The sequence below is a fragment of the Trichoplusia ni genome, chromosome 6 (genome assembly GCF_003590095.1).
Source record: "Trichoplusia ni isolate ovarian cell line Hi5 chromosome 6, tn1, whole genome shotgun sequence".
Lineage (NCBI taxonomy): Eukaryota > Metazoa > Arthropoda > Insecta > Lepidoptera > Noctuidae > Trichoplusia > Trichoplusia ni.
The window spans coordinates 14,272,603-14,293,959 of NC_039483.1; the positions used below are offsets into that span (position 1 = coordinate 14,272,603).

At 32.6% G+C, this 21,357-nt stretch overlaps 6 protein-coding genes across 8 annotated transcripts in view; 3 read left to right on the forward strand and 3 right to left on the reverse strand.

Moving 5' to 3' along the window:
* Nucleotides 1-3,596: 3,596 nt before the first annotated feature.
* On the reverse strand, nucleotides 3,597-5,173 carry LOC113495052 (GTP-binding protein Rheb homolog). Its single transcript, XM_026873632.1, has 5 exons — nucleotides 4,980-5,173; nucleotides 4,833-4,904; nucleotides 4,053-4,260; nucleotides 3,843-3,972; nucleotides 3,597-3,742 (listed from the first exon to the last, which is right to left on the reverse strand). Exons 1-5 carry the CDS (start codon nucleotides 5,026-5,028, stop codon nucleotides 3,653-3,655), a joined length of 549 nt encoding a protein of 182 aa, XP_026729433.1. The 5' UTR covers nucleotides 5,029-5,173; the 3' UTR covers nucleotides 3,597-3,652.
* A 396-nt stretch (nucleotides 5,174-5,569) lies between these two features.
* On the forward strand, nucleotides 5,570-7,739 carry LOC113495053 (vacuolar protein sorting-associated protein VTA1 homolog). The gene is made up of 5 exons (XM_026873633.1): nucleotides 5,570-5,697; nucleotides 5,803-5,994; nucleotides 6,189-6,339; nucleotides 6,619-6,776; nucleotides 7,105-7,739. The coding sequence occupies exons 2-5, from the start codon at nucleotides 5,814-5,816 to the stop codon at nucleotides 7,566-7,568; spliced, it is 954 nt and encodes a 317-aa protein (XP_026729434.1). The 5' UTR covers nucleotides 5,570-5,697; nucleotides 5,803-5,813; the 3' UTR covers nucleotides 7,569-7,739.
* A 465-nt stretch (nucleotides 7,740-8,204) lies between these two features.
* On the reverse strand, nucleotides 8,205-14,532 carry LOC113495054 (transmembrane protein 35A). Its single transcript, XM_026873634.1, has 4 exons — nucleotides 14,140-14,532; nucleotides 12,072-12,210; nucleotides 10,015-10,159; nucleotides 8,205-9,087 (listed from the first exon to the last, which is right to left on the reverse strand). Exons 1-4 carry the CDS (start codon nucleotides 14,248-14,250, stop codon nucleotides 9,012-9,014), a joined length of 471 nt encoding a protein of 156 aa, XP_026729435.1. The 5' UTR covers nucleotides 14,251-14,532; the 3' UTR covers nucleotides 8,205-9,011.
* Nucleotides 14,533-14,818: 286 nt separating this feature from the next.
* Nucleotides 14,819-16,802, reverse strand: LOC113495056 (NADH-cytochrome b5 reductase-like). The gene has a single exon (XM_026873635.1). The coding sequence runs from the start codon at nucleotides 16,458-16,460 to the stop codon at nucleotides 15,564-15,566; it is 897 nt and encodes a 298-aa protein (XP_026729436.1). The 5' UTR covers nucleotides 16,461-16,802; the 3' UTR covers nucleotides 14,819-15,563.
* A 1,052-nt stretch (nucleotides 16,803-17,854) lies between these two features.
* Nucleotides 17,855-19,879, forward strand: LOC113495057 (high mobility group protein HMG-I/HMG-Y). The gene is made up of 4 exons (XM_026873636.1): nucleotides 17,855-17,950; nucleotides 18,530-18,636; nucleotides 18,717-18,872; nucleotides 18,952-19,879. Exons 2-4 carry the CDS (start codon nucleotides 18,565-18,567, stop codon nucleotides 19,075-19,077), a joined length of 354 nt encoding a protein of 117 aa, XP_026729437.1. The 5' UTR covers nucleotides 17,855-17,950; nucleotides 18,530-18,564; the 3' UTR covers nucleotides 19,078-19,879.
* Nucleotides 19,880-20,600: 721 nt separating this feature from the next.
* The window catches only part of LOC113495058 (afadin), a 49,038-nt gene continuing 48,281 nt past the window's right edge, over nucleotides 20,601-21,357 (forward strand). For 2 of the 3 annotated variants that reach the window (XM_026873637.1, XM_026873640.1), the window contains exon 1: nucleotides 20,602-20,958. The gene's annotated coding sequence lies outside the window, so the exon portion shown is untranslated. Of the gene's footprint in view, nucleotides 20,959-21,357 lie in introns of all 3 variants that reach the window. The other variant, XM_026873638.1, reaches the window with a different exon arrangement.

Below are 21,357 nucleotides of genomic sequence, written 5' to 3' on the forward strand. Positions count from 1 at the left end.
AGTTATTTACAAATAAATGGTTGCCTACAATATTGTGCCACAGAATTATTTTGCACAATTTTGAATAGCTATAATAATTCACTAAGCTTCATTAAGTTTTCTATGCTTACACTACACAGCTACGCCATGCAATGAATATTGCGTAAGTAGAAAATTCTGCTAACCCTAAAATATATATACAAGCAAGTAAATGGGTATAAGCTTTTACAACATTTACGCTGTGACTTGGAAGTGCTCTTTTTGGTGTCCGCATCAATTTGGTGGTTATGTATATCATGATGGATACAGCTAACTTTTCCAAAACCAATTTAAATAAACATGAAATATGTATATAATGTTCAACAAACATTCGGAAGATCGCATGTCCTTTTATGTTGACTAATGCCAGAACAGCATTGTAACATTACTTAAAAAAGGGATAAACCCAAGGTTATCTAAATTAATGTATGCACACCATATGGATATTTCAAATGCTTTATCCTGTTCATGTTCAATAAACATAATTATCTGATCAGGGTTGCACAGTGGAAATACCATGTATTTTTAAAATATTTATCAGTTGCGTAGTACTCATATCACAAGCTTTGCTTAGTTTGAGACCAGATGGCGATGTGAAAAATTGAAAAAGAAAAAACGATTTACTGCATACAAAATCCATCATATCATAGGACAACCTGCAATATCGTTTGCTCTTCGAGTATTCTGAAAGGAATATTAGCCATATTTTTTATTATTTTCAAGGCCCAACCGGCCCTCACAAAAGCCTGGTAAATTATAAGAACAATTTGGCGCCCAACGTGGGTTCGAACTTCTAAACGGAATAAACCATGATCATTTTATTTTGTTTGGAAGAAATATTAATCGTACACCTAGGCAGATTAGATAATATGGCTCGATTGCGTATCGCACGAAAGGTAGACTGCCTTATGTTACATATTTCATATAGGCACATACATATATACATTTGGTACTGGTTTATGTTTCTTCAGTACCGAAATATATTTATTTTACCACAAGCCTATTATCAACCCTTTAATATACGCACGCAAAACCCATAAAAACAATTTTAGAATTTCTTAAAAGCTAAAGATCAAATTATGCTCGATCAAACCTTAATGCCTTAAGTTTTTAAGCTACCGATCTTTACTTAAAAATATTATCGTAAATAAGGTTCTAAGCCATTTCCAAAAAACTTCGAACCATGGCCAGTTGCATAGAATATAGACAAAAGAACCTAATTTAAGGTTTAGTAAATTCTGCAAGGTACGTATTTGTCGTAATTGGAAAAAAATATCCATATAGCTTAAAAATATTTTTTGCCTACCAATTTTATGGTAACTTATAACAATAGTGTTTTAAGACAAATCAAATTAGACATATGAATGTACAACCTATTACCGCGAAGAAAAACCAAAACATTTATTTCGTGTCATTCGATGGCAAACAATGATACTCATTTTGAGTATCATTGTTTGCCATCGAATGAATACACACAATTCCAATGTTCCAAATAAACTTTCAGCACCAGATTAATTTTGATTGGTTGTGTGTATTTCTATACTATATAAATATTATTCAGAACTCTAATTTGAATAACCTCGAGAACCACGTTTCCTTGAATAATAATATACTTTACGCTACAAGTACCTATAATGTTTTAACGAATTAATGAAAGAAACACAAAAACAAACTAGAAGAATTGAAAACCCTTTTAAGTCAGGGAAATGAATGGTTTGCATGCAGTGTAAGCAGATGATTAAATTTAAAAATAGTACACAATATTATAATGCTGATGCACATTATGACAATAGGTTAACGAGACAGTCATAAAAAAAAGTCTGATGTATAGATATATAATTATATAAGCAGCCTTAGGCCCCGTTTCCACTGACGCCGGGGTGGAGAGGAGCATAGCGGTGCACGAATTGAACAATCACTATACTCGAAATCTCCGCTCCGCTTCAATGGAAACAGCACGAGAGGGGTGGTGCCGATCTGATTCGTTATCTGCGTCTTCAAGTAGAGAAAGACATAAAATGATTGCTTTTTCTTTTTAAACGACAACATGATGTATGGTCTTTCTGAGAGATTGAGTGTAACCAACCGCAAAAAAGCGCGATTAAAAAAGTATGCTCCACTCCACTTTTCACAGCTCTTCTCCGCTCCTCTCCGCCCCGCTCCGCGTCAGTAGAAACGCGGCCATATGCTGGTGTATCGGAAAAGTTTGGCTCCCTATTCCTATCATTAAGGATTTCACATCAATATCAAAAAGATGTCTGACATTAACCAGCATATTTGTTACAATTATCTTGAATGGATTGCATGAAAAGATTTTTTTATACAGAACTTCAGCTATTGCTATTTTTTTTTTTTACAGAATAGTGTTGGTAGTAAAAGTGTTGATTTCTAATATTTATCTGACATACAACATAGGCAACCTATTACAATCCCATTATATATAATTTATCCATCTATATTTATCAATAACTTATATTTACATATGTTTAAAATTATAACTTGTTCACACCAGGACTAGAGCTCCTTGTTATTGGTTTATTTCAAATAATGTTGCAGTCCTTGATATAATATGTGTAGTGTGACTGCAACCACATGTTCAAAGTGTGAGAAAGATTTCTAACTTTTATGGATAGCATTCTGCCCAAACTCGAGTCATACAAGTCTTAGGATAATAACCACAGACAACACAAGATTGTAAATGTATACATTACAATGAATAAATATACCGCTTAACTCGAGCCTCTAAAATAACAAGTAACAGATTTCTAAATGCAATTTCACACAACATAAATTATAACTATCTATAACCACAGGGAAAAATTACAATTTACACTGTTTATACATTTTTACAATTACAAAATGGTTTCAATATAATCAAGTTTTTACAAACATCTCTGCAATCTAATTATCTTGACTATACCCAATCTATTAGTGACAACTTAAAGTATGTTATATATTTTCTCCTTGTATGAAATTTAATTCCAATTCTTTATGTTAGATTTCTCAACTTAAAAGGAAATTGAATTGGTGATTACTATACTTTTCACTAAATAACTTTGTTTATAGAGAATTTCTATAAATATAAACATAATATACAAAATCATAATTAATAATTATAATATATTATGTACTTGACAAACTTCATTACCTTCATAATGAATTAAGGATCTTAAAATTTGTATGTGATAAAAAAATAAAATATGTTTAATATAAAGCCAGTAATCCCAGATATTTTGTAGGAATAATGAATGATGTTATATCCTTTTACATTACTAACAATTTTGTACTATTACATTATTGTGATTGAAGTAGAATTTGTAGAATTTTTAAAACAAAATGCACGGAAGGGATTTTTAACCTGATGCAAAATTGTATGATGTCATATGTTTTTTTTTCTCATGGTGGCTTTATATTAACAATTCTAGATAGAGTAAAAATGTAAATACAATTAACAACATAAAACACTAGTTTTTCCTAAGCAGAAAAACATTCTCCAAGCAGCCAGAGGTGTATAAACATAATTACAAAACTCGCAATGGTCGCAACAGTTAGCTTGCTGTGCACATACAAACACTACATTTAAATCACTTTAGCTTAAGTAAAAAGCACTTTGTTTATTGAACACAAACTTTCATTAAGAAATAACACATCCATTCTTGTCTGGTATATGTCCATCTGACCTCTCTATCTCCGATAAGATGGCATGGAACATGTCCGTGACAGACTGAAACCATTAGAAAAGTCAACAAATAAAAACCAAATAAATGGAAATTTTCTAAAAATAATATTAAAAAATACGAAAAATAAGTCTTATTAGAAATTACCTCATTTCTCTTAGCACTGGTTTCTACAAATGCAGCCTTCCACTTCTCAGCAAGTCTTTTACCTTCTTCAGTACTAATTTTCCTTTCTAAATGAAGATCTGTTTTATTTCCAACTAAAACTATTGGTACACTGTAAAAACAATTACAAAAGTTAATTAATATACCTTGAGAATACTAATATTTTATTTGTTGTGCTGCAGAAATACTCACTGTATTTTACCAACCATGTCCAAGAGTTTGTCATAAATAATTTGTACTATTTGAAAACTTTTACTTGATGTTATGGAGTATACCAGTACATAGCCATGAAAGTCCATACTGTATTGAAGTGGGAATATGCTATATTCATCTTGACCAGCTGTGTCTACCAACTTTACTTCATATTCAGTTGAATTCAGGCGTATGAACTTTGTGAAAGCTATAAAAATATAGAAAAAACAACTTAATCAAGGTAATACAGCCTAAATGGATTTACAAAAACAATAAAATAGGCAGAGCAGGGTTTTCATGACCTTAATTTACCATCTGTATTTTTAAACCATACATATAGGAACTGTCTTTCACTAAAACACTTAACCAAGAGATTGGAAAAATACTTAATATGTACTGTTATTCTAACTACATCATCTTATTGATGATATCAGATTGGTAACCAATGAAATCAATTTACTATTGAGTAAAATTCTAATAATAAAACAACACAGGTTACTTCGCGTCATGTAGAAAAAAAAACTTGCTGTAGGTATGAATGAATTGTGAAATCATAACAAACATGACAGTCATGCTTCATATTGATAACTCACAAAACCAAAGCATGAGAGAAAATACTTTTCTTCAAGATAAAATGGTTTCTTTTTTATACCCAAATGTAGACAATGTAATGCAAAGAAAAAATCAAACTTTTTGGCAACATGTGGGGTACCGTATCGTAGTACGCTCGTAGCGTGACAAAAACATGTTATCATTAAATTGAAAGGTAAAAAGACTTACTGTTTTCAATAGTAGGGTCATAAGAGTCAACGAACTGTCCTTCCACGAACTGTATAATTAAAGATGATTTACCTGAAAACGTTTTTTATTATTATAATGTCACTCTCAGAAAATAAGACGCACAAGACTTAGAAACGATAACATTACCTACGGAACGGTATCCCATCATAGCAATCTTTCTCTGCTTTGACGGCATCTTGGAAATGATTTTAATAACCAGTGAAACTCTCTTAATATTCACACTTATGCTGTATAAGATAAAAACACCAACTCAATAAAATTCATAATTTTTTGGGAATTTTCGCTTGTTTGACAAACGTCGTATTTGACATTTTGATTGACTCTTACTTGACTACAAAATTATCACCACTTGGATTTTGAATACAAAAAATATTAAACATATTAACTTTAAATATCTACAATGTACGTGTGAATTTTGAAAATGTGCTGTAGTTGGTTTCTTTGAAAGAATAAGTATTTACAAGCTTAATATTTTTACTCACAAAAAAAAAGAACTAGCAACGAATTTCGAGTTATAATATATTTAACTGATTAGTTAACTGCGGCCCGCGGGTCCATAGTAAAAAAATATGTAACGCATAGAATATTATTTTCTCAATTTGTCGTCAAGCATTAATTTGGTGGAATAGAAACGAAGTATAGGTACCTAAGGGCTAAGCCAAAGTAATATTATACTCTGTGTCCACTGCAGTGTTTGTCATCACTATTTCTGACCATTTGTCAGTCAAATTTGTTTGTCAGAAATTGTGTAGTGGACAGTGGTCTTATTTCCGTTTTTTACTCGTATTAAGGGCGTACTCTTTCGAAAATAAGATTAATTGTTTGTAACATCCAGTACATGAAGGTATATAAATTGCGTCTATTTATGAACTCTAGCAAATGTGATTTAGACGTAGTTGTTCATGTTGCGATAATAGTATCTATTTTTTGATAGTCTTATTCTTTGCAGTTAAAGTAAAAATGTCTGTTAATATTCCCGAGTGCCCACCGAGTTTGAAGTCTATCCAGCACTACTTGAAGACTGCCGCAGAACATGATACCAGAGATCCAGTAGTGGCCTATTGGTGTAGACTACATGCTTTGCAAGTTGGCCTTAAAATTACTAATAAGAAGACTCCAGAAGAAACAAGGCTTTTGATGGGTAAGTATACATAAAGGCTTTGACTTTGCCTATAACTATAAATTGCCCATAAATGTAATAATGTGATAAATTTCAATCAGAATTAGGTTCCTTCAAGCAAATAATCTAATTAGAACGGAAAGAATCTACCTTGTAAATCAGGGGCTCAACATTAGTGTAGAATAAAAATTTATATGTAATTTATGAATTTACAGCTTTGATGGACTGGCTGGAAGAATGCAAGAAGATTAACAAAGACAATGATTCAATCATAAATGAGGTGGCAGCACAGGCACATCTTGAAAATTATGCTTTGAAATTATTTTTGTATGCTGACAAACAGGATAGAGAACAAAATTACGGGAAGTATGTGGCTCACTTTTAATAAATAATAATTATGTACTAAATCCTGATTTCCTTATGTATCTCATATAGCTGTTAAATATTCCTTATACAAATATTTTTGTTTATGTTCTGGTAATTAAATTATAGTGTGTATTGAATGTACCTATGCAGCTATGGTCACTTATTGTGTCTATTTAATGACCAATTTAGAGCTCTTGATACTTAATTAATAGATTTTAGAGCTTTGAATGTGCAGGATATTATAATATTCTTTTAATAGAGACTACTCTATTGTTTCAGAAATATTGTCAAAGCTTTCTACACTGCTGGTATGATCTACGATGTTCTTACAACATTTGGAGAGCTGACAGATGAAGCTACACAGAACAGAAAGTATGCAAAATGGAAGGCTGCTTATATCCACAACTGTCTGAAAAATGGGGAAACTCCAGTTCCAGGTATAGTTATCTTCTCTCTTTTTTGTTAACTCAAGAATTGTTAAACAATAAGTTATATTTTAAAAATCACTTTTCACACATATAGTATTAAACTTACCCTCTAGTTAAATCTCCAATATTTTTTTAGTACATAATACCAACCAATGTTTATCATAAATATTATATTTGCTATAACTTTGTGACTCAACAGGAAGTCGTAAAGTATAATTCATGTCTAACATCAGTGGCCATATATGCCCAGAAAGTATACGACTATACCATAATGTATTAAGTAAAATGACAGATAACTGTTAGTTTTTTTTTAAATGTACTCAATAAACTGTTTCAGGGCCTATGCAGTCAAATGATGGTGATGACAATGTTGAAGGTTCTGCAACCGACAGCCAGCCTGCAGCTGGCCCTGCGGACCTGCCTCAAGTTCCAGGTTTCACAACTGTGACTCCAGCTACACCACCCATTGTACCATCAAGCTTCAACAACAGTTTGCCTGATCCCAATGCAGCCTTGAGAGCAGCCTCGCAACTACCACCTGTTCCATATACTCCAGATCTTAACCCTGGTGGCTTTGTACCTTACGACCCATCTCAGCAACCAGTGCAACCGCAAATACCGACCCCACTATATGGTGATAACTCAACGATGGTTGCACAGCTTACTCCAGATCAAATAGCTAAAGCACAGAAATATTGTAAATGGGCTAGCAGTGCTCTGAACTATGATGACATAAAAACTGCCATTGGAAATTTAAGGAATGCTTTGGAGCTGCTTCAAACAGGACGTGATCCTGCTTGAATGATGGTAATTTGTGATATTTTACTTTAAATGTATAAATTGTTTTCCATTTTGTAATGTATGTAATATCAAGAGGAAATTTATCTAACAGTATATACTATGTAATTACATATATTACTATTATATTTTGTAGGCTTGCACACAATAATAACAGATTATAAGGCAGCTTTATACTAGCGTTTTTATAGACACCCTCTAAACCACCCAATCAAAAATAAACTTTACATTGTTACTAATAATGTATACTTATTTTGTCAGTATAATATTCATGGATAGCCGAGTGGTGCCCATGGTAACCGCGACGTGTGGCGGGTTCGATCCCCGCGTAGGACAAGCATTTGTGTGATTCACGAATGCCTGTCAGTCTGGGTGTCTTTGTGCTTCTGAATTGAATGTTTGTGAAATCCCCTGCGGCACAATGATAAAATACCTTAAATGCCAGATTCGTTAAAAAAGAAAATCTTCATTCGTCATCAGTGCCATCAAGCTATTTTGACTAAGGTATGTTTATTATAAAAAAATAATGTACTTTAATCAAACCGTGCTTTCATCATGATGGATTATTCTAGCACATAATGAGAATTAAAACACAAATAATAAAAAGGTAATAAACATGTCATTAATTAAACAAATATGAATATTTAATTATATTTATTGACCATTATTTCACTCACATCACACACCACATATTCTTAAATAGTACGATAAAATGATTTGAAGAAAAATTAAAAACAAAAAGGGAATAAAAAACCTCTTTGTCAATCATAAAATGTTAAGAAGCTTCAAGTGTATGTCTGAAATAATCAAAAAGTAGGTAAAAATATTAGCAGTATCTAGTAATTATTGTATTTAGAGAAAAATATACCTATAAAAAGCTTTGGAATTATTTTTATGTCTATGATTGAGCAAACAATAACAATCATTTAACTAGATAATGCATCATGTATTACAAGTGCATTAAATATTTTTAAGCCTATAAATATGCAGTGGCAGTTATTATTATGGTACTACAAACGTGACACACATATACACATTACTCACATATACATAATGAACCTAGCATGTATCGCTTAAATTAATATCACTTTTAGGTACAAATTACATATGTCATTATCTCAAGGCGATTTACCTAGAGAAATAAATAAAAATTAAAATGTATCCATTTTTTTTGTCATTACCAGATAATCAAATCTTACTACACTATAAAAGTTAAACTAAAAGCTGATGTATTAAAACAACTAATTGTTGAAATTTTTGACTAGCACAATCACAGTGTGATTTATGAATTACCCAAAGAGCAATAGTTTCTTCCAGGATACTATTTAATAAATTAATGTCTTCTCCACGCATCCAGAGAGAACATAAGTTCCCAAAACCGACGCATTAAAAACAAAATCGTCGCGTATTCTTGAATGTAACATGTAAGTATTCTTATTCACATGTTTATTCTCTCTTGAGGCCATTGCCGTTCTGTGTGGCAGTAGCTCTCTCCATTTCTTCACGGCGACTTATTTGATACCTAGAAAATGAAAGACGATTGTATCATATTTATTATTTTATTTCAACCGACTATGTCAAGTTTTAAGAGCAAGGCCCTTGCCCAGCAAGAAATCTATTAATAGTTGCTTTCACGGCTCCTCGATTATTGCGAGATCTTCTTTTTGAATTCAATAAAATATGGTTCGTTATTTTTTACGTGTGTGATTCGTTTTAACCACGTTTTCGGTCCTGTTACAGAAATATAATTTTTTAGTACATTGCAATATGTTAATCGACTGGAACTGAGGTATTATTTGCGCGACACAGTGGTTCGTCATCGCGGATTCCCTGGCCAACTGCCAAAGCAATGCCAGTATACGATAACACTAATTTTATTTCGTAACTCTTGTATTATAGTATAAAAATTGGTCAAGGTGCATTATAACCCTAAATAGCCTTTCGATGGAGCACGAAATAAAATAAGATACCTATCTGTAATAAGTCTTCATTTGTCGTTCGCTCAGAAAACGCATTCGAACGTCTTATTACCATCAAAGCTTTTAATATTGGATTATATTTAAGTAGGGTGCCTATTATTAAATGTATCAACAGTGAAATTACAGGAATATTAAGTAGTTTGACTAATTTAGACCTCCACTGACGTCAATAATAACTACCCACGAAAATAGCTGGCCGCCAAATTATTAGTTACTGACGATTTTTTGATAAATATTTGAGATCAAACGAAGTCTTTCTTAAGTGAAAAATTTCTCAAAAGAAACTTTTATACTTTATCATCAGGCAGATATATTAGCAAGTTTACTTGATAGTATTTACATACCAACATATAAACATTGATTGCGTCTGACAGCAGCAATACAACAACATATTTTCCCGTGAGATTCAGTCTAGTATAGTGTAGCAATGGTTGAAAGTTAGAAAATAGCTTAAATTAAAAACAATTTACCAAACAACTAGTCTTCCGCTAAGCATAAAGAAAAAGACCAGGGCCGGAGCGCAGCGGTCGAAGGGGTCGCCCACCATGACATGCGAATAGGCCGCTAATATCATCAACAATACGAGGCCCACATTCGCTGTGTTCTTGACTTTATCTGAAACCACAAAAAAAATAGATTAAGTTGGCTTTATACATCATTTTGAATGCCTTTACATGCTTTATGCAGACGACGCATGGCTATCACCAGGTCCACCATGGATCGGCTCAGGAAAATATGGAGGAACAGAAACATCACAAAGGCCACTAAAATACGACTTGTCAGAGCATTAGTGTTCCCTATATTCCTTTATGGAGCCGAAACGTGGGCTCTAAGAGAAAGTGAGAAAAAGAAAATAGATGCTCTAGAAATGTGGTGCTGGAGAAGAATGCTTGGCACAATTCCGAACCAACTCCTCAATTCTTAAAGAACTCGGTATCATGCAGCATCTCTCTTCTATCGTCCAAAGTCGCATTCTCACTTTCTTTGGACACATCACACGCCAAGAAGGATCTATTGAGCGACTTGTAGTGCAAGCAAAAGTCGAAGGCACAAGAGCGCGAGGCAGGTCACCAATGCGTTGGACAGACCAAATCAAAACTGCCCTGAATGGCCCTCTACATGAATGCACAAGGCGAACTGCAGTGCGGGAGGAATGGCGGCGGATTGTAAAGCTTGCCACCACCCCTGACGTGACGACCACGACCACTCTGGCAAGAGTAACGACAAGGAAGAAGAAGAAGAAGACATGCTTTATGAGAAAATCTCCAGACGGACGAACAGGAATTCGTTATTTATTTTCCCGATGGTCCCTCAATTTTTTTTTGGGTACGAATGTGAATAAATTATTATTATTTATTTTTTTATTGCTCCCACCAAATAAAACTGTTGGTCTTAATTAGCAAGAAAACTTTGAAAATAAAAATCAGTCATTTATTTCTTACTATACGTTTCATAATTTATTAAAACATAGAGAAGAATTTTGAAAATTAATAATTAAATCTAACGAAGTAACTTATTTAAAAGTAAACTAAGAAACAACGAAAAACATTTTACAAAACAACTGCCCAAATCCTTTTTAGTGGGACGAGTGGCACTAATCGAAGAACATATTCCCATTCGTCCCCTCTTGAATTAGGATGGGGACGATTGGGAACAAATTAAATATTATTTTTGTAAATTCCCGTTCGTCCCCATCGGTGGACGAAATCGAGGGGACGAAAGGGAATACACGGTAACACCGAGCATTAGTAGGAATGTTAAATTACATGGAAATGCTTTGGAAACTGAGCTTTTGCCTGTATTGTACCACTCGTAAGATGAAAGTTACATACACAGAAATGCTTCAGAAAGTGATGTACTCTATACTCACCTTAAGTACCTATAACCTTTTTTAGGGTTACCAAGAATTTTTAACATCGACTGAAAACTTTACTTGCCTATCTCGTTCAATTTCTATATTTAATACTTTGAAATACCTACTGACGATGAATTGTTCCGTTTTACATGTGTTTTAACGAACGACGTTACGAACTTTTTATGTTCATCGAAACATTTCCGGCACGAAAGCTCATATCTGTAATATTCATTTTCGTACTGTCAGAGCTCAAGTTTCGTAACAAAATGCGTGATGTAACTTACAGAAAAATACGGGACATCAGTTTGTGCAACTGACATCTAGCAGATGTTTATATTTACGCTTATGTAGTTAGTTTTGAACCATCTGTTAGAGAAAACATAAAAAAAAAGATGAAACGAAAGCACTTTGGTGCCGACTCGTAATAATATCTAACTACAATTTTATTTCAAAAACTTCGATCTTCTAATAAAATGTAATAAAGTAAATAGGTGTGCATTGTTTTTCGAAACCACTTATTGGAACATAAACTCACCAATTGCAATAAATTTTAAGTATCTAGGCAGATAATAATAATATATCATTGTCCGACGGAATGGCAACATATTGCTCACGTTACCTAGAGTGAATCTTCGTCTGTATCTATTAGTAATAATGTTTAACCATACTTACGGCTTGGTATGAGTGCCAGGGCCAACCCAAATAATATTTCGAGTCCTCCTACAGTTCTTCTGTACCATTTAGATGGCAATTTGAAATCTAGTGTTTCAGTCAACGGAAATACTTTGGCGTATCTGACGTATTCTTTTCTCTGAAACGAAAGCACAACACATTAGCAACTTTAGATAATATAATAATGTGAATGGCATTTTGACTAGTTTATTTAATATTCTCTGAACATCCGAGGCTAATATTCCAAACTTCCAATTAAAATTAAATGCGACATTCCAAAAATGGAAATCAGTAGGTATGGGATTGAACACTCACAGTCAATACAACGGATTTTCAATTATTGTGTTGACAAAATGCTTAGGAAAATACGAATATTCTCAAATATAATCCAATTTCCATTCATTCATCTGCCATTGTAATATACAATGTGCAGCTGAATTGGGGCCCTGGTTCCAGTTTCTGCTATTAGGTACCATATTCGGGCTAATACTTCGAGGAACTCCGCGAGCTTGACTTTTACTCCTGAGGTCCTGACTCCTCGGATGAATAGTCAAAACCAGAAAAAAAATGTGTTCTCTTACACTCTATTCAAGTATGAAATTGGCAGCGTTTCTGATGGTTTTTTTCGGTCTCAAAAGAAACCAATTAAAAGCATATTAACAGAATAACTAGTGAGTTTGTTTAGGGAGAAATTTAGCCTGCGCCCTAATTCCGCTTTTTACGATGTCCGATGAATGACTGAAAATACGATTAAAATAAATTGGAAATTCATTACGGGGTGGAACACTCACGGTCAATACGATGAATTTCCATTTATTGTGTTGTTAAAATGTCTAAGAGAATACGAATAATGTCAAATTCAATCCAATTTCCATTCATTCATCGTCCATTGTAAATAGCGGCAATGGAGCCCTGGGTAGGTACCTATTCTCGTCCCATCAAAAGGATTTTGGATTTTGTTTAAGGCTTGCATTTGAATATAATTTGAAGTTAATTTATTGTTTTTTTTTATAGAATATTATTTTGCAGTTTTCATTTACATTGCGTAATATCCTTCAATATATAAGATGTAATCAGACTTTTGGATCGTTTCTGTTTACATGATCACTAGAGCGAAAACTATTTCAAGGTGGAGTCTTTATTATAGATATCCCCGATATAACGAATTGCAAATAGATATTAGGTATATGAGTGCGGATCAAAAGAGTGCTTTTATTAGACTACTTCATTCAATCAATGATTTACAATATTAAAATTAAATAATAGATTGTATATTGTCGTAACGATTTATTATGGAATATGGTATCATCTGAATATTGTAGCTTACCGTTGGTAACTAAAGTAGGTAGTTCCTAACCGACATTACGCATAATTTTTTCGGTTATTTTCTATTTCTAGTTTGTTCTAAGAAAAAAATAATTAGGTACCTATATGACTTGGAAAATACCTTAACGATAGATGGTACTCGAGAGCTTTAAAATAATTTTGAGCTAATCCAGTATTTTTTATACTTAAGGGATTTTCTTTTTAAGCATTTAGCTAGTTAAATCTATGTTTCTAGTTTCTTAACTCAGATCAATAATGACCTTCTTACGAGTTCTAGCAATATTTTACGAAAGGTGTGCCAAAAGTAAAAAAAAATAACTAATTAAATAATAAACTTTGTTTTAAAACTGAATTTGGATACAGTACCTATAATAAAACAAAGTTAATCATTGTCTGTTATTTTCGTTAAGAGGTCACCGCAAAATGTATAAAACTTACTATTGTTACAAAATAGTACCTATCTGCCTGGCAGGAGCGATTAATATTTATTACCAATGTTCAAAAGTTCATCTAACATCATGCGCCAACTACCTAATAAATAACCAATGATTAAGAATCAACACGGGGGATCCGCGATCGAGTCTCTCTGTCGCAACAAGACGACTCCGTGGTGGTATTAGGCGGCAGGCCAAATACCAAAATAGCAAGCCACATCGCTCTGCCACAAAAATCTAAATGCACCTAGCGACCTTATACTCTTCGTTTGTGGAAGAAATTATTATTAAATAAACTAATTACTCACCAAATCTTTGTGAAGTTCTTTTGATATAAATGGGGTCAGTTTAGTAATTCCGACAAATATAAAAAACACTCCTAATAAGATGGATAAACTTTTTAATACGATAGAACCCATTTTTTGTCAAACGCACTACAGCACTACAGCAAATTTCAGAACTGATTTAGACCGCGACCATTCTTAAAATATATTTCTATTTAATTCTTATTTTAATTTTGCTTGGACATCTTCTTATACGGTGTTTAAATTAAGCGTTTCACGTGCTTATAGATAACCATGGATTAAGGATAGGAACATTATCAAAATTCGATTTATTGTAAAAACACGGTGAACTTGGAAGCAAACACGTTTCGCGCCGGCGCGAAAAAATCCATACCGACCAAACGATCTGGGTGTTACCAGAATAGAATAATTATATCAATCGATAGAAATTATATATATTTACAAATTGTAACATCGATGGAATAATAAAATGTATCGATATAGCAAATGAAGAACGATAGAATCTAATAATAATAATAATAGTGTTGACATAAATCATCAGATATAATACCTAATATTTACTATTAAGGTATTAGTCGTGAAATTTTATGAACAATTAATCACTTTTCAGATAATTCTCCAGAAGTCAAGTTATTAATAATAGTGTCGACATAAATCATCAGATATAATACCTAATATTTACTATTAAGGTATTAGTCGTGAAATTTTATGAACAATTAATCACTTTTCAGATAATTCTCCAGAAGTCAAGTTATTAACCAATAAAACTGCTGTTTGCAGATTTAATAAAACTATTTTATACAATGCTTTGCTTTAAATTTCAAGGATTAATTTAAACTCTATCATGTCAATGTATGATTCGATCCCTCGATCTCAATCATCTTTACCACAGTTTAAAGAAGTGTACTCATGTGTAAGTTTTCGATTCCTATTTTGACGAAAACTGGCCACTCCGAGGTCTGGGGTTATTTCTTTTGATTCGCTTATTATTCTGCTCCCGTTCATCTGTTTTATTTCACATCGTTGATTTGACTAACCATGCGGTCGTCTCTTTTCTAGTCATAGTTTTAACTTTTTTCTAAGGTAGTAACTTTACACCTGTGTGATGAATTCCAAATAACGCGGGAAAATTCATTTTTTTTTTAAATTACTATATCAATACTATTTTGTATTCTAAAAGGGACAAATTATTTGTGAGTATGAGGATTTTGTTCTGAAGACAAGTGGAGTGGTAAAAATATCGTCATGAGATGTTGGCCTATTGACTGACAGGTGAGGACAAATGACGGAGCTATAGCCATAAAATTTAGGGTGTCGATCTTCCATGGAAAATAAACAAACAGATTTTATTAACATAAATGAGTGATTAGCAATTAGGAAGAACTTCATTGCTGATTTGTAGAACAAGGTAAAAATAAAACAAAAGATTAGAACAAAACAATATTTTTCTTATCTATACCCAAAATATTTTTTAAATAATTTTCATAACAGGCAGTAAACATCTGAGAGCCACACAGCAAAAATTGATTCTTACCTGCAGAAAGTTTTAAATCAGACAAATATTCAGTGCTTAACTTATGTTTTGATATTGGTTCCTGATATTTTAAATTGAACTCATTAAGTCTACTTAGAAATATTTCATACTTAAAATTCCAAAAAGACTTAAAAGCATACAGCTTTTCTCTGAACAGTATAGACTTGTCACATTCTGTACAATATAGTAGCAGTAATTTTGTATTGTCGTCTTCATCTTTCAGAATATGCTCAATTATTGTAATAAATGGAGCAATACCAGTCCCTTGAGCAATCATAACAATTTTTTCATATAGATTAGGTTTCAAATTATAATGTCCATAAGGTCCTCTCCAATAAGTTGAGTCCCCAACTTTTAAACCACATAAACTAGATGAAACTAAACCATTATCATATTGTTTTACAATTACAGAGAAATCAGAGTCATTCTCTCCTTTTTCGACTTTTACAGGTGTATAAGCTCGAGTACAAGCAGTTTCAGCTCCACAGAACTTAAACAGAAAATGGTCACCAGGTTTCCACCAAACTTTATTATTGTTTTCAGTTTTTTTCTTAAATGTAATCAACTGATGTAAATCACATATAGTCTTATTCTCTACAACAGTAAAAACAGTATATTTTAATTGCGACAAACCATTTTCTTGAGGTGAGGTGTCATCAGTCTCTCCACATTCCAAATATTTATTGTAAAGTAGTAATTGTTTTTGATATATGTCAAAGATACATGGATTGCACCCACTATTGCAACAGTCTTCAGCCTTTGGTTCTATAGGTTTCTCCATAATCTTCATGGTATAGTAAAATAAGGTCAAAAATTATCTTAAGTTTTTTTTCAGGAACTTACAGTACTGCTCCGGTTTTTATCTGTCACCATTGTTGATCTTATTGTAAAATGCTAAATGATTGCTATCACAATAGTAATAATATAAGAAAAGGCATATTAAAATTCATTTATGAATGTTATGTTTATTGGTTAGTCATTTGACATTCTTGTCCATTGCGAACCGAACGGAGAGTGGACGGTGACTATCGGTGATCGGTGTCAACTGGTGTCCGACAAGCCAACATGAAAAAGGTTGTCTAGAGAAGTAACGAAACGTCAACATCAGAAAATTTATAAAGCCTGTCGCCTGACAGGCTTTATACATTTTTTGATGACTTAATTAACACGGAAATTTGATAACGGTAAAACTCAATAATTATTGTGGTAGCTGCTAATGGGTATTTATATTAGCCACTAGAGTGGCGCCAGCATAACATTTCATGTAAGACATGTAAGAGGTATTGTTTCAAAGAAAAACTAACTTTTTTTGAACCATTTTTCTTCTCTGTCTGTAATTCAAATTACCCCCTCAATCTTCAAATCGTTTGTAGATTTCCAAGAAAGAAATAAAAAAGAAAATTATAAGGATCAGTAAAAAAATACTGGTATGAATAAAGAAAAATATTTCCAAAATATGTAGGTATTCAAATTGCTACTTATAATAAGTAGCAATCAAGCAAAAGATACAGTTGCAAAGGTAACAGGTACTTTTTGGATTTGGGTTATTTGCGTGCTGCTTATATCGTTCTGGGTTACTGAGTTAACTGAAAAGCGCATTGTATCATAAAGTTTGTAGCCGGCCTACTATTACCGGGGCTAATTAAAATATATATAAAAAAGAATATTCGATATTTTTTGGCAGATCCAGGACTCGACTACGACGACTTCACTGTCAATTTACAGTATATCAGAATGTACTCTGTGATTTAAACTTTTGCTAAATTCTACGTAGACTCTGTTTCACGAATTAAGTTCCGCAGGCGTATCTATGCCAATGCATCATTTTAGTATTGAAATATTTTAGTTCCCACTATTTTCCCCGGGACTTCTTTCCTAAGACATTTTTTAGCACTAAAAAACAATGAATTTTCATACTTTTTTAATCCGACATAATTTTTGCGATTTGTGTACCCCTTCATTCTTAGCATCCTGTTGGCGGGAAATTTGAGTTTCCAGGAAATAATAATGTTGATAATGCAAAACATGTTTTATTAATTAAAATGGCGAAACATGATGAAAAAATCTACTCCAGTTATTTTGTATGTTTTACGAAGTTGAGTAACTAATTGTTTTTAGGATAAACGTTAATGTACTCAACGTTTGGTTTTTGTTTTTCTTATGATGAACATCAGCGATTCAGCGCCCTCTGTACAGACGCCAGACAAGCGCCGGTTCGCTGCCCGCCCGCCATAAATTCTCTTTGGCCCACTGGCGTTATCGTTTGCTGTAAACAATTATGTGAGTATTTTTAACTATATTCAGTAAAAAAATGCATTTATATCATGTTTTTCGTAGAAAATTATTTGCCTTTGAATATATATTTGCATAGAACTGATTTTATGATCTAAAGCCTGTGAAATCATTCTTATTTAGTTAATGTAAGCAGACTCCATTATTAAAGTGGCTTGGCGTTCATGAAATTACTTCAGTTGTTTTGTTTAACTGTTTCTCTGGATTTACGTTTAATTGGGAGATTGCAATTTTGTGTTTTATAAACAAGTCAGTCATCTTTTATTCAAATATTGCTATGTCACAGGATATTTGAGCGTTCCTTCAATAAATAATCTATTCAAATGCCATTAATTATGTGTATCGAGTGATCTTATTTTATGAGATTTACTGAATTTTTCTTCTGTTTAAATAACTTTTTGGCATAGATTATTTTTAGTTTCTTGTTTTATATTCGTAAGCATGTTTTGCGTGTGTAAATATACCCAATGCAAGCAACACACAGTAGCGTCACTTGAACCGAGTAATGGAGATAGCGTTATTTTCAGCGTGAGGTGTGAATTAATTCTTCGTATTTGTTTGTTTTAGATATATTTTCATAAGCTGTTCTAAAATATCCGACAATGTCTGATGACGGATCGACGACTGTTGAGAAGAAGGGACGCGGTAGATCAAAATCCAATGGAACACAATCAGTTAGTATATAATTATTTATAGTTGCTGTATTATATTATGGTACTGAATATTTATAACTATTTTAACTCATTGCTATCAGGAAGCCAAGGGTGATTCTAAGAAGCGAGTGAGACCACCAGCAGCTACCAGGACTAAGGAATCTACAAAGTCTTCCGATGATGAGCAAGCTCCGGTAGCAAAACGGGGTCGGGGCAGGCCCAAAGGTTCTAAGAAAAAGGCAGCTGCAAAAGGAAAGGTACAGAGTTATTCTTTTTTTACTTTTAATCTTATGATTCAAGTTTAGTACTTATGTTTTTTGTATGTCTATGTTGTAGAGTGCACCGGTTGAAGGAAGGGGACGTGGACGACCCCGCAAGGAACCTCCTCCTAAAAAAGATGCTGCTTCTACTGAAGAGGAACAAGATGAAGATGATGAGGATGAAGGGTCTGAGGAGCAGTAATATGTGTTCTGTTTTCTGACAAAACACTTATAGTGTAATTTGTTTGTCATGATAACTCTTGCGTGTGTCTGCAATACACTCATTTTGTTGTAGATCTTTACATTATTGCATTTATTAAAAACCTTTTTGGATAATATTGCACATAGGGTTATCTTGACAGTACAAAATTCTCATCTGAGATTGTCTACCCAAATTTGAATCATGTGAGAATTTAAGATTATGTCAAATGTAATAGTTGCTTAAGAGAATACTATCTTCTGTGTGATTAAAATGCATTTACTCGAAATATTTAGGAAATTAAAGAATAATCTCACTTGAAAAAATTTGGGATGACTTAGCTCTCCCTAGAAACGTACAACTTTTAAGATTTAATTTGTAAGGTCTTTTTTGTAGAGTTATTCAAATAGGTATTTTGTAATCTCTTGATTTATAATTCATACAATTTTGTAGATTTTAATTTGACTTCAAAGTCAAGTATTATTTTATATAATAATAAATATTATGTTCACTTTTCAATATAATCTTATTTTTCCCTTGATGTATTTAATATTTAGATACACTTGTGACATTTATTGTGAATGGTGTTACTTGATATCCGTATGTGTTCTAATTGATAAATCAATTTTTGGTAACATTGCTGTTTGACAAACTAGGATCATGTAGCGGTATGGGTAGTGCCATTTTGTATCAACTTTTTTTTTATATTTGGGCAGACTGAACTTGTGTTTTATTGACATTTATTGTGTGTATGTGCGTGAATGTACAAGTTTAGAGCAAAATATAAATAAATCTATTAAAGGCTTGTTTTTTTTTTGTTAACTTAAACATCATTTTGATCATTTATTTATGTGGCTGTTATGCTGTGATAACTGATTCAGTAGATTTTATTTAGCGAAAAGTCTTCTGTAGAACTGTGTAAGTTCTGAAGATAATTAATTTGTGTTACACGAGCGCAATCATAGTGAAATTCGCGACATGACGCTCTGAGGGGCATAAAGTGAGCGAGAGAGGCGTCGCCATCAAGTCAATTATTATTTTTGAATGTATGATCAATGTTTATGACGTCAGGGTAAGTGACGTCTTCTGTTAGTGAATTAAATACCTATGCTCTGTTTTTTAGGAACGTAAACCGGGCTGCATATAGTTACATTTCTCTTGTCCCTACCCTTTTTGTATCATTTGGAGTAGGGTCTCTGCTGTTTTCTGTAATGGGTTATCTTTGCATTTGGCTTCCTTGAGATCTCTCTATAATTTGAAAAAGAACTAGGCTTTTTTTCGTCTTATTTTTACAATCTCAATCAAATGTCTTTGTAAAATTCGAAGTGCCTCATCAAATCATCCAGTAGTTCAGATCCATAATCGATTAAAGCAAAATAGCGCAAGACCTTCATTTAAAGCTGTTATTTATCTCTATGCAAAAATTTAAATAAACAAATACTATCTCCTGACATAATATTAAAATTTAACTAAAATACTAAACTGAAGTTAGACATTTATTATCTGTGCCGAGTCATTTATAAAAAAAGTATCATTATGTATGTTGTGGAGACGGTTGCTGGCTGTCAGCGTCATTCTCGTGAATGGAGAACTTACGTGCGTTGGAAAGAAGATTGATATAACTTCTAACATGTTTTCTGCAATGTTTTATGGATCCAAACATGAGTTGAAGACCACTATTTAATGTTAGTGTGTGTTTATTCACTTATTTACAACTTTTGTGAACTTTTAAGTGTGTTAATTTCTTAGTGTCGCGCAGTACATTGAAAAGTTGTTGACTAATTTTAAAGTTTTGAAGAGTGATTTTTAACAATCTTTTAGATGATAATCATTTTTAATGTTATGTGATAAGTCGTCGAAGTGGAGTATTAAACTTTATATCAGGTTAGTATGATTATTGTGTTTAAATTTTCTAGTTTTATAAGACCTGTGTACCTACGGAATTCCATGACACAGGTAGGTTAATCACGTAACCTTATCTGTGTGATTACATTACACACTTAGACAAGTATCCTAATAAACTGTTGCCTTAAAAATAATTTTACATTTCGTGTTTTAATAGGAATAAATAACTATTTAAACATACCAGTCTAAACCTTTTTAATAATTGTAATCTACTTATTTGATGTCAAATTTTGCTTAATTATCATTGGCTTTGTTTGTTTGTACAACAAATTCCTCTTAAAATTCTTATTTCTCTCAAGTTTTAAGGTCATGATTGAAGACTTATAGGTAAAAAGCAATGTGGGATAAGTTTCTCCTATCTGTGATTTTCACCTTAAT